Source organism: Arachis hypogaea, chromosome 4 (genome assembly GCF_003086295.3).
Source record: "Arachis hypogaea cultivar Tifrunner chromosome 4, arahy.Tifrunner.gnm2.J5K5, whole genome shotgun sequence".
NCBI lineage: Eukaryota > Viridiplantae > Streptophyta > Magnoliopsida > Fabales > Fabaceae > Arachis > Arachis hypogaea.
In genome coordinates, this window is record NC_092039.1 from 106,733,720 (window position 1) to 106,747,297 (window position 13,578).

Consider the following 13,578-nt stretch of genomic DNA (forward strand, 5'->3'; position numbering starts at 1 on the left):
GACTTAACGGGATACGTGACATATAATCCTCTTATATTTGGGTAATTAGGATTTCTGTGATATATAAACTAGAATTAAGCTTCGCTCTCTAATTGGAATTAAGTGACCAAGGAATTGGCGGTTAATGAATTTTAGAGGAGACTAGAAAGGTCTAAGGAATTAGGGTTTAGTCACATATAGTTTGCCATGAATTAAATATTGCATGATTAAAATAGTTAGTAAGAAAAGTCAATCCAGAAAATAGATAACTCTAAAGCCTTAACTGTTTTTTTCATATATTTCACAAACCATTTACTGCTTACTTTCTGATTTATTGAATTTACTGTTTAATGCTTTTGAACTCTCAAACATCATTTTCTGTTTGCCTAATTAAGTAAATCACTTAACCGTTGTTGCTTAGTCCATCAATCCTCGTGGGATCGACCCTCACTCACCTGAGGTATTACTTAGTACGACCTGGTGCACTTGTTCTGTTTACATTGGTTCTTCCTAATTGCCTGTTCTAGAGAATTAAAAATATGCAACGGCCAACGGTATCTCGCCGGATCAGATACATCAAGTACTGTGTCGATGTGCCACGACGAGATGACATGCTGCACGGTTGGACACAGAAACATCTTCAGCATCAACAGGCTGTATAGTTTTCAATCCGACCAGTTTGACCGAAAACTAGATCCTATATCGGTCCGGTCCAATATTTAAATCGAATAAAAAAAAAACCAAAACAAACCGGTCAAATTCGAAATGAACCATTGAAAACCGGTCAAATTTGATAAAAACCGATCTGATCGAACCGTTTCGTATTGAAAATTTAATCAAAATTTCGGATGAAGGGTTCGAACCATCTCCTTTATAAATGGAAGCACCTTGCACAACCACTAGACTGCTATTGTGTTTATTATTACACATGCAAATTTAAATACATATAACTATCTTTCGTGAGTTTCATCAAATAATTTATTTTTATTTAATTTATTTTAATTTTAGTTATAAACTCATTTATTTTTAAATTAATTATATTTTTATTTAACAATAATTATAAACTTACTTATTTTTTTTATAATTATATAATATCTATTAATATTATTTTTTAATAAATACTTGTACTATATAATAGTATAATAAATATAAATTAATTAATAAATTATTGAAAATTAAAAATAATAGTTATTTTAATATAAAAAACAAAATAAAAATATCTATAATAGAGTAAAAATAATAAAATATTTATTATTCTTGTTCTATATTATTTTAAAATAATTTGAAATTCTTAAAATGTTAGTGAAAATATGTATTTTAAATTTTAATTTTAAATTATTTTTAATTTTTATTTACATAGGACTGAGTCAACTGTTTCAACTAGTGACCCACTGGTTAAACCAATAATCCAATGATCCAATAGCCTGATCGGTTCGATCACCGAGTCAATTCTGACAACTATGATTGGATTGGATTTGAATCAGTTCTAAATTAATTTATAAATTGCTGAATTTCTGCATTGCTGAGTTTCTAAATTTCTGAATTGTTGAATTACTCTTTGGATATAATTCATAAATTATTATTTTTGTATTTTAAATTAAAATATTATTATAATAATACTGAATAATTAAGACTTGATTGTTATTAGATTAAGATACTATTGAAACTGACTAATTCAAATTTTAATATTAAATTTTTTATTATTTTATATTTTATATTTTTATTTATATCGGACCAAATTACCGGTTCAACCAGTAAACCAGTTAAACCAATAACCTAATCGATTCGGCCAGTTAAGTTCAGTGGAACCCGAGTTCTCCCAACCTCCAGCTCCCTACTTTCCTTCACCACACCACTCAGCCAGTCACCTGCTACCCTCTCTGCATGTGCTTCTTCTCCGCCGCGACCTCCTTTCTCTTTGCTTACACCGGCTCCTGCTCTCCTCCAGTCTGCTCTGCCGCTCTGCCTCTGCCGTTTTTTTGGCTACTTATGTTTACATTTTTATTATTGACCAATGTGTTATTAACTTATTATTATTTAAGTGCTAATGTTGCTGCTGCTATTAATATGGTGTCACTGCTGTTGTTGCTGATTGTTTATCAATTTGATTAAATTGTTGATAACATAGATGACCCGTTGTTGCCCGAATTAGGTTTGCTTTTTTAATTTTCGTGCAAGGCATGTTGAGTTTTATTGTTTGCGATTCATAATATAATTTTATGTTAGCTTTATTATTTGTTTTTATATTTGGTAATTGAAATTTCTATTTGGATTTATTTATGCAATTAAGATTGTTTAATTTTAATTATAATTTAGTTATTCTGATTATATCATTGATTAAATGGTTGGATCTATGGGTACCGATAATTTGAACGGTTCGGTTCGGTTCAATTTTTAGTACCTGCTGAACCAACATAAAAAATCTTCTCCTTAATAAGATCTCAAAATCAATGGGCGATGCAGCGTGGCAACGTTAGGCAACAGACACGACGAACCATTTGGTGCTTTCTTATTTCTAGGCTCTAAGCTCTCTCTTTTCCTCCCACTTTGAAGAAAACGATCACAAAGATGAACAGGTGAAGTTGATTTTCATCATTTCTCATCTTTCAGTAGCACAAATTACATTTCTTTCTTGCACATTTTTGGTTCAAATTTATTCACTTTTCTTTGAACTTTGAAGTATGTTAGAAAGAGTGTGTTTCCATTTTCCCCCTCTTTCTATGTTACTAATTATTATGGGTCTAATTGAATGTGTTTGCTGCGTTAACAGACTGGTGAAGAAGAGTGTTTCAAATTTCTTTGCGTTTAAAATTCCAACCAAGTCCCTTTGTACCGGGGTTGTCAAAGTTCCTGGTTCCAATGTTGCTGAAATTCTCAATGTAAGTGGATAATAATAATAATATATCCCATCTATGACTATGAATATTTACTTTATTTGTTCTTATTCTTTGTTTTTATATTTCCCCAATTGATGTGGTTTTTGAAATTTTGTAGGAGAATGAGAAGAAGGAGAACACCACAAGCAATAGTATTCAACAATATGATATTGCTATTGTAGGAGGAGGCCTGGTTGGCATGGCTTTGGCATCTTTCTTGGGTAGGTAATACACTAATACTCTTCTTCCTCCGCATTTTATTTTCTCTTTTCTTTGATTTTTGATAGAAAAAGAGCTGTGTTGAAGAAGCTGGAAAAAATAATTGATAGATATTGAATCAACCATGTGCCGCTATCAAGTGGCTTAAAAATTTTAGAAGAAATAGTTTATGGTCTCCGTTCTTCTAAAATAGAAGTTAAGGGGATGCGTTAGATGTAAAACATTCATGTATGTCTTCCCAATAGCTTAAAGCTTTGGGAGAGATGATTCATGACAATAGACCAGGATATAATTGAAGGCAAATAGTTATACTTCTAATTTGGCTAATTATTCTCCTAATTGTGTTGTTCTTCCAGCAAGTATGCCAATGACTAAGCAGTTGAGTGTTGCAATTATTGATAGCAATCCTGCTCTCAGTGGTAGCATGAGCATTAAGAAGGAAGATCCCCCTGATCCAAGAGTCAGTACAGTAACTCCAGCAACTATATCTTTTATGAAAGGTATCCAGCTTTTACGTTTGTTTTTCACTACTACCGGGGTATGCTATCAATTTCAAATGATCAATTTTCTTTTATGGATATAAAATGCCCAAAAAAATAAAAAAGAGAAAATGGGAGAAGTACAAATATTAAAGAGGGAATAAGAAGTATAGAAAAGAGCAAAACAGGGGAAAAAAAATTCAAGATTACGGAATGGATGCTAAGCTATTTGTACGTGCTTGAAATTGCATCTCCCTTGGAACTGCCATGAGTAGAACAGACAAAAGTGGTCAACCATTCTCTTATTCCTGGTTTATGTGAAAATAGGCACCATTGCTTTTTAAAAATTCAGCCAATAACTGCTAACAGAATAGAATCACTCCCAGGACTCTAATACCATGTTTTGTTTCCTATTTGGAAACTTTTAAACTATGATTTGAACAGAAGTTTGTCTACACCATTGTTTGAGATAAAACAGAGATTCAAACATATTGTAAACTTGTTTCCTAAAGTCAGTTTGACACCTAAAAGTTTATTTTCAAGAATGTTACAAAAAGTTGGAAACATATTGTTTATGTAGATAATGACTCTTATTAGTTGATCTATTTTCCCAGATGCTGGTGCTTGGAAATATGTTGAGCAAAATAGACATGCATATTTTGACAAAATGCAGGTATTCCCAGATGCTGGTGCTTGGAATTTGTGCACTTATATATCAGTTGTCCTTTGATAGTTTGTTCATTTTTCCAAGCTCCTAGTTTCACTTGCCAAGTTCTTTTTTTGTTGCTAAACTCAAGGCATTATAACCATAAGGATGTTATTTTTGTTTGAATTGTTCAAAATTTCATAGATTATTTTGTATCCTTTGGCAGGTCTGGGATTATACTGGGCTGGGGTATGCTAGATACAATGCAAGAGACGTAAATAAAGACTTTCTTGGGTAAAAGTGTGAACATATGTGACATTGAAGAGAGCCTCTTTTTGAGAACAGCTATCATATTACTAATACCTTAAACTTGATCATTCAGGTGTGTAGCAGAGAATAAAGTTCTCCATAGTGCCTTATTGTCATGCATACAGGTAGAGTATCAGAATATTTTATTTTATTTTATTTTGTGATCTATAGTATAATTTCTGCATTTTAACTGCATGAACTGTGTTTTCTGTTGGAAGTTCTTTACATTGTTCATAGTTGGAAGCTGTTAGGAGGATTTTTAATCCTCCTCTTCTTTAATCTTCTTCTCTCCTTAGATGTTATAAATTATCCAAGTTGCTAGTGTCTTAACACTGGTATAAAAGTGAAGAGAGGTTTTGTATAATATCCTTGGATGCTCAGAAATTTCTTGTAACTCTAAGTCATCAATTTACGTGTAGGTTTCAGATCCATCACAACTAAATCACTAAATCTAGCTAGCTATGTTTTTTCTGCTTCCAAGGTTCTTCTGTCAAGATTATTCCTTATGTCAGTAGAAAACTTTGTTATTCTAAGGCATGATACTTAATTGTATTGCAAACTACTAATTTTTGGCAGGATTCTGATTTCAAGAGAACAATATATCCATTGAGGTTAAATTCAATGACTTTGAACCGAAGCAGCATGTCTGTAGTGGAGGAGAATATGAGCAGCAGAGAATCATCATCTGCTCAAGGTCAATGTGCAAGGCTGCAACTTAGTGATGGCAATAGCATATATGCAAAGTTGGTGGTAATTAAACTTTTGATTATGAATTTTGTTATAATTGCATTGTGATAAATAGTTGGCAAAACAATGGTAATTTACATTCTGGTAACCAGTTAGAAGCTATCTGATTATTGCAATTTTATATGCAACAATTGATATCTGATTAAACATGATTGTCTTGAAGGTTGGGGCTGACGGAGGAAAATCACGTGTTAGAGAATTGGCAGGATTCAAAACAACTGGATGGAACTATTCTCAGAATGCAATCATCTGCACAGTAGAGCATCCTTCTGAAAATCGATGTGCATGGCAGCGGTTTCTACCTACAGGACCAATTGCACTTTTACCCATCGGTGATAAGTTCAGCAATATTGTTTGGACCATGAGCCCAACAGAATCAAACCAGCGCAAATCAATTGCTGAGGAAGAATTTTTGAAGGATGTGAATTCCGCTTTAGATTATGGATATGGACCTCATCCTACTTCAAGCTTATCTGGAACCCAAGATCTGTTCTCTTGGTTTCAAATGGATACAACAGTATCAGCCAATGAATCCTTTGAAGTTCCACCGAAAATAACTAAGTTAGTCTCTGAAAGGATGGTGTTTCCTTTGTCTTTACGCCATGCCAACTCCTATGCTTCGAAACGTGTTGTTCTTATTGGAGATGCAGCCCACACTGTCCATCCTCTTGCTGGTCAAGGAGTCAATTTGGGTTTTGGAGATGCATATTCTCTTTCAAGAGTTATTGCAGAGGGCATTGCATTAGGCACTGACATCGGAGAGGTATTTATTGTTTACAATGAGCTTATCAATACATATATCTGAAGTTAGATACTTACATATTCTATTTGTCGTTCTTTGTGAACTCAAAGCATCCCTTGTGTATGTATGTTCTGATTTAATTTGAAAGAGTTTGAAGGTTGGAGGATGAGGTATCTTCCTAAAGTAGTGTCACTGGAGAGATCAAGGATCAAGGATGCATTTGCTCTGCATTTTCATATTCTGTGTTCATTTTAAATATTTTTTTTTGTTTTTCTGGATTTTGTGAAGGAAAAAGAGAAGAGTGAAAACAACAGATCCTATTTTCTGTTTTCACTTGTTGTTTTCTTCACAAAATTATAAAAATGGAAAACACTGGAAATCAAAATAGAAAATGAAAACGCAAACCAAACGCCCCTTACTATATAAATTTTGAAGTTGGGATTGCTTTCTAGCGCCTTTACACCCTTGTGTGGACTTTGCCAGGGATATGGAAGGGAATGACATGTAACTAGTATGATTCTTTCTTCTTTGTGCATGCTTGCTGTGCAGGTGAACTTGCTAAAGAAGTATGAAGCGGAGAGGAAACCAGCTAATATTTCCATGATGGCAATCCTTGAAAGCTTCCAGAAAGCTTACTCTGTTGATTTCGGACCTTTTAATATACTTCGAGCTGCGGCCTTCCATGGCGCAAACTATATACCACCGCTGAAAAGAACTATAATTTCTTATGCTTCCGGAGAGCAGAACTTCCCCGTTTTCTTGTAATGTTGTTGTTTAGGCCAAGTCATTTACTGGCTTCAACTGGCACATGAAAATCTTGCTTGTTTGTTTTACTGATACTGGCATCAAAATAAGTTTTACATGAAGGTTTTAAACACTAGCTTTTTGCTTTTTTTGCTATTGTTTTTTTCTTGTTTCCCTTAAATGGGGCTTGTGTATGAGACATGAGTCAATGGTCATGTTAAATTGTTCTGTGCTGATCCTTCACTGAAATTGTGGCCGTTGTGTGTAAATAGCACCAAAAGTTGTTTTCATGATGGAAGTTTTGATGTAATAAGTAGATAGAGAATGTTACTTTGATGATAAATTCAAAGCGTTCTGAAAATATTGGCCCATGATTATGGACTTCATTATGTTTTTTTTTTTTTTTTTTAATGGGGATATGAGGTATGTTAAAATGATTTTGATGCTGAAGAGCCTTAGCTCAGGTGGCATTTCACCCTCTCCTCATTAAGGTCTAGAGTTCAAACTCTAGAGGACCTCTCCTCACCACTAAGGGGATGCATTTAGCTCAGGTGGCATTTCACCCTCTCCTCACCACTAAGGTCTAGAGTTCAAACTTTAGAGGATGCATTTGAGGAAAAAATATTATTTTGTACTAATATTAAAAACCTAATCACTTGTGATGTATTAGTTTCACGTCTTTTTTTGTTGATGAAAGTGTTTTTAATTTAATTCTATCGAATTTATATCCTTTAAAATGAGAAAGATGGTGATAACGTACAAAATTAATCATTATTGATTTTGTAATTTTTATAAAATATATGTCATATTATCTTAATATAAAAGTGATTAATTATTCACTTTAACATTTTATTAATTTTTAAAAAATTTTAATCCAATTCTATCGGTCCAAAAGGAATTATATTAGAAAAAGTCAAACTTGTTTGTGAAATTTTATTCAAAGTATACACGAATTTTATTGTACTTATTATTATTAAAGTTATGCTACGTGTACATCAAAATTAGCCATTAAAGTTAGCTACTGATATAAAATATATGTTTAAATATAAATACATATTGAAAATAAATTAAATCATATATGTATTTATACACATATATATTAGTGACTAATTTTAGTATACAAATAGTATTTCTCTTATTATTATTATTATTATTATTATTATTATTATTATTATTATTATGGTTAGATATATTTAAGTGAATGACCACGGAATTGAATGATAAGATATGTTCAAAAAAATATATACGAATAAAAAATCATCACTCTTAAAGATGAATTAGGACGTATAATAATAAGAAACAAAAAATGTCGACACAAAGTAAACTATGTTCATATAACATTTATTTAAGTAAACATGATTAATTTACAGCTGTGTGAACGTCAATTTCAAAGGCATGTTATAGAGTAAAAGCTACAGGAAAAGATAACGTATTTTCTTCTTTTGATTAAAAACTTAAATGCTTTAATTTAAACAAGTATAAAATAAGTATGGAAAGAGGGGCATGAAAAGTGTTGATGAAATTGATGACTTATCTTGTTCTTGGCATGCAGAATATAATTGTGTGCTTTTATGCCAACCCTGGCCTAATATATATTCTTTATAATTAATTTATATATATATATAGCTTATAGGTATGTTTAGTTTAGTAGTATTACTATTGAAAAGGGTCCACAAAATTACAAATAATTAAATCATGGGTTGGGAATAATTGATCTCCAACTTTCATGGGGAAACTCACCTACGTTAAGTAGTGATGAGTCTTGTGAATGAAGGACTTCATTTATTTTATAAAAGCCATTACAATCAGAGCTTACTCATCTATCTTGTTTTCTATCTCCGAAAAGAAACAAGAGGCTCTCCAACAAAATGGTCTAAAAATTCAGCATATCTTTTAGGATATGGTGGCCAATACTTGCATCATAATATATGTAGAGACCACTTCAATAAAGACACTAAAAATATTTTTTTAAAGACGTTTACATGTGTCATAATATTATTAGATATTTTTATTAAATCGATTAATAATTTATTTTTTAATAAACCAGAATAAATTTAGTTTATTATAACAACCATAATAAACTTAATTGTCTGTACTATAATTATTAGATCCGGTTTGATCCGACCGATTTACATAAGTTAAACTAAATCATGGTTAAATTTTTTGATAAAAAGATAAATATATCCATGATTTTTGTTTTTAAAAAATAAAAAAAATCATGATCCAGTAGGTTATGTAAATTAATCGATTCAACCAAATCTGATAACAATTGAATTTATGGTTATTATTATAGAAAAATCAATTTTATTTTAGTTTGTTAAGAAATTCAAAAATAACCGATTTGTTAATTTATTTATTTCATTTCGACATATAAATTGTTATATTTTAAGGCATCATCTCTTAATAAGTTATAAAGAGTTTTTTTTGGATTTGAAATATTAATACTACTATATTATAAAATTACTTATTCAAAAAATTTAAGTTTATAAATAAATACACATGGATAGTTATATCTATTACAATTATTAATCATTATTTTTAGTGTTTGTTATTCAAAATTTTGATGAAAAGAAAAACTTACCCATTCCACTAATTTTATTTTTCTATATACATAAATTTAATCACACTACTTTATCACTCGGTATTATAGGTAGTATTCATTATATGAATCAAACAATAAAAAATAAAATTTTATGTATTATTTATAAATATAAAACACATTTCATTTTTTTAACTAATTTTTAGAATAAATTAGATCCAGCCAATTGTTGAAAGAATATATAAACTTGATGTGAAAACAAAAATGATCCTATTGTTGCCATCTCTGATATGTTGTTCCTATATGTGTAGGTATTACTGGCTGGACCCAACATGTGAGAAAAAATAAAGACAAACAAGAATTGATCATATTATATACATAAATAAATGATCATAATGGGTTTTCTTTATTCCCCCTATCATATATAAGATATGATTTTGTTTCCATATGTTAACACTTACCATGATCTATATCCACCCAAACAATTAAGCTTAGCTTTCAAGAACTCTAACCCGTGAACTATAATGTCACTTAGCTTACAACATACCATAACTCTCACATCATAATAATAATAAGCAAATTAGAAGCATCACAAATTACGAAATTGTGTCGGCATATCCATTTTGGAATCTTTGCTAATATCATCATCGATCATTGCCTGATCAAATTAAACGGAGCATAACTATTTATAATTTAGATATTTAAATCATAAAAAATTTAAACTAATAATAGAGATATATGAATCATTATATTTTTAATATTATATAATTCAATAATGTTAACAAAACTATAAAGTACTTATATCTAGGTCGTTGCTAAATCCTCAATCGTAGTCCTTGATTTCTTTTGTACTATTGTTTAAAATGTGCTGAGCCTTAGAAAATTATTAGAAGGACATGGAAAAAGAAGTTCAACTATAAATATATGAAACAAATATTTGTAACGATTAAACGCATTATTCTATTCTATCAAATGGTTAAACAAAAAGAAATAAATAAAAGGAATTGAAAGGATGAAAAGAAAAAAGGATGGTCACGAGATAAAGTTCCAAAATGTACACTATTTATTTTACTAATACACTTTTGTCCAGTGTGTTTATATAATTATTATGTACTTTACTATTTAGTATTTACTGTTAATTGGGAAATTAAAAGTGGGAACGAGTTACAGTGATACAGTTCCCTGATCAATTTGCCAAGTAGTTAAATTATGATATTACTAAAATTATCAAATTATTAGAACTATCGTAATAAGAAGTAATAATAATCAATGATTGTACCCTTCTCTAATATGATTTATGTCAAGGTCTATTATTAAATATTAATTAATAACTGATAAGTACAAAGTCACCTTCGCCACGACCAGTGAATATATTGTTATGATTAGAATATGGAAGACATTAATTACTTGTGGATCAGTTAAATCAACCTTCAACCTTTAACTTTCATCCAACAGTGTAATTTAATGGAATAAATTTTAATAGTTTAACCTTTTTTAAATCCATATTATTAAATTATTTTTGTATATTATTCCGCAAGTTAAACCTAATGCATTTTAACTAAATTATTCTGCTTAATCATTATGCTAGTTAAGACAAGCACGTGTTGCCGATATGTGTGTTACGTCATATATATCACAGATATAGTGGCTGCTCAACTTTATGTTATAAATGGATTATTATTATATGTGTTGTTGAAATATCTAATCAAAGAATTATCATAGCTGTGAATTTGAATTAAAATAAGAACAATCGTCCGGCCGGTAAGCTCACGTTAAACTTTTAGGAGGATTATTACTTTAAAAGAATTAGGTTTAAAGAATTAATATTACTTTTAGAGAAATCATTTCAAAAAAATTAGGTTATGTATGTTTGTTTGAGTATAATAAAAGTAAGTTTAAGAGAAAAAATTGATTTAAATGTATAATATATGATAAACTAAAATAACTAATATATATTATTTGTATTATTGTATATTAAATATCATTGACACCCGTATAAAAATATAACTATTATTGATTGATCGTATATTTTAGTTACTTTTGGAAATGATAATAAGAAAATTGAGGTCAAGTTCATGTTATGAAGTGTTATATGCTTGCTAAATAATAGGAAACCTCAAATCTCTATTCCTACGTACTTCATAGTTTATATCATTTCTATCTATATTCAATTTTAATTTTTCAAACTAAACACAGCATTGTTGTGCTCCCTTGCTTGTCATTTTTTACTGTTATTTTCATTTTTTTTTCCTCCTTCATTTTTAGTGTTTCAATTAAACTATTGTAAATTTTGACGTGTCATTTCAAATTATCCCACAATTATTTGACTAACCTACCCATATGCTCATTTTATATATGATTTTTCTTAATTTTTTCCTCCTACACATTACAAAAAGAGGAGTGTTAGAAGACCAGCAACTTTTGTATTTTGTAATTATTAATTGGCCATTAATAGTATTTTTAATGGTGTAAGATTATATCTAATAATAAAAGATCACTCACTTTTTTTTAGTTAAGTGCTAGCCACAAAATACAAAAGTTGCTAGCCCCTAAACTTTTTCTTACAAAAAAATATGTTTAATATCGTTGAATTTAGCAACGAATTTTATTCACAGATTTAACAGTAATTTTTTCGACAATTACAAGTAAAAATTCATTTCTAAAATCATTTACTGTCAAATTCAAAATTCCGTAACTAAATCTACCAATAAATAGAAACGTAAAAATTAATTTTATTAGCACTAAATTTAGGATGGATTTTCCATTGAAAATTTTTGAAGGTGACACAAATTAGTGAAATGCGACATTTAGGCAACGACTAACACTTTATCGTCAAATTTGTTTGTTGATAAATCCAATTCTACAATTGCCCTAAATTCAAAATCAGAAACCTCCCCCTCACTTATGCAACTTCTCTTCCTCTCCTCTCTCCTTTCCTCTCGCCGTTTTATCCCTCTCTTCTCTCTTTCTCTCTTGTCGTTTTCTCCATCTCTTCTCTCTTTCTCTCTCGTTGTTTCTATCGTCGGCCACTATTCTTATCCTCGCAATACTGCTTCCTTTCCATAGCAAATGAGTCCCTCTCCTGCATTGTCCTAGTTGAGCCACCAGAAGTTTAAACATTGCTGCTAGGGTCTATCGTTTTCGCCGCTACTTCGTCAGTCGCCGTTGTCATTGTTCACCGTCGTACATCCTTCAGCTTAGTGTAAATCCTCCCCAATTTTCAATGTGTTAATTTTTCGTTAAAAAAATTTTTAACACTACTCATTAATGATAAAAATGAAAAAAACTTAACACTGCCACTGCACTGTAAACATCACCACCACACTTCTATCGCAACTTAGCAATCAAGTTTAGTTTTTTTTTATTTTTTATTTTTTTATTTTTTCTGTATTTTTATATGTATTTTAATTTTTATATATATTATGTATTTTATTAATTTTGTATTTAGTTTTTTATTTTAAAATATAAGTCTGTTTGAAATTTTAATTTTTTAAATTTTTGTTTTAAATTTTTGTTTATTTTTTAATTTATTGGTTATAGTATTTCGGTTTTAAAATTGAAGTTTAAAATTCAAAGTTTATAATTTTTTAAAGATTCATATTTAAAATTTGTGTTTTTATTTAGATTTATTAACGTTAATTTAATTAATTTAGGTTGTTAGGTTAACTTTATTTTGTAATTAGATTATTTTAGGTGAATTATATTTTGTAGTTTAAATTAATATATTTTTACCAATTAAGTTCGTTATGTTAGTTAAATTAAATGACTTTTTGAATTAGTTTTACCTAGTAAATTTAATAAATTGTTTTTTAATTAAGACTATGTTATTTTTTTAAAAAATTCATTGGAGATCGCTTCTTTTATCATTTCTACAATTATATTTCGTGGGTTGTTCGTGCAGTTCTCATGTTAATTTTTTATTTTTGAATATAATGAATTATTTAAGTTTTATGTTAGACTTATTTTTTTTAGAATAGAGTTTTAAGATGAAAATGAAAAAAGATTTCCTAGTAGTACGTACCTTCTCAAAATTCTTGTTTGTTAAAAAATAAAGTCCAAAATAATAAGGAAATACATACTAGAACGGTTAGGATTTGACGTTTGTTTGAAGATGTGTTTATTTTATTTTATGCTTGCAACTATTTCCTATGTAAGAATTGATACAAATTTTTTGGTGAAAATCTCTAAATTAAGAGAAACTTCTGCCAAATTTTGGTTAAAATTGTTTAAAAATATGGTTGGTTTGTAAAAATATAAATTACATTTGGTGAAAGATTTTAATTGTAGACGAAACTCTA

General features: G+C 29.6%; 1 protein-coding gene across 2 annotated transcripts; it reads left to right on the forward strand.

Moving 5' to 3' along the window:
- The first annotated feature begins 2,405 nt into the window (after window positions 1–2,405).
- Window positions 2,406–7,112, forward strand: LOC112797148 (uncharacterized). Of its 2 annotated transcripts, none has more exons than XM_025839952.3 (10): window positions 2,406–2,555; window positions 2,750–2,858; window positions 2,974–3,076; window positions 3,431–3,574; window positions 4,168–4,226; window positions 4,426–4,493; window positions 4,582–4,633; window positions 5,085–5,258; window positions 5,419–6,018; window positions 6,547–7,112. In XM_025839952.3, the coding sequence occupies exons 1-10, from the start codon at window positions 2,548–2,550 to the stop codon at window positions 6,760–6,762; spliced, it is 1,533 nt and encodes a 510-aa protein (XP_025695737.1). In that variant the 5' UTR covers window positions 2,406–2,547; the 3' UTR covers window positions 6,763–7,112. The 2 variants fall into 2 exon arrangements, with proteins under 2 accessions (XP_025695737.1, XP_025695738.1); XM_025839953.3 differs by having other exon boundaries at window positions 2,412–2,555; window positions 2,974–3,080.
- Window positions 7,113–13,578: the final 6,466 nt, after the last annotated feature.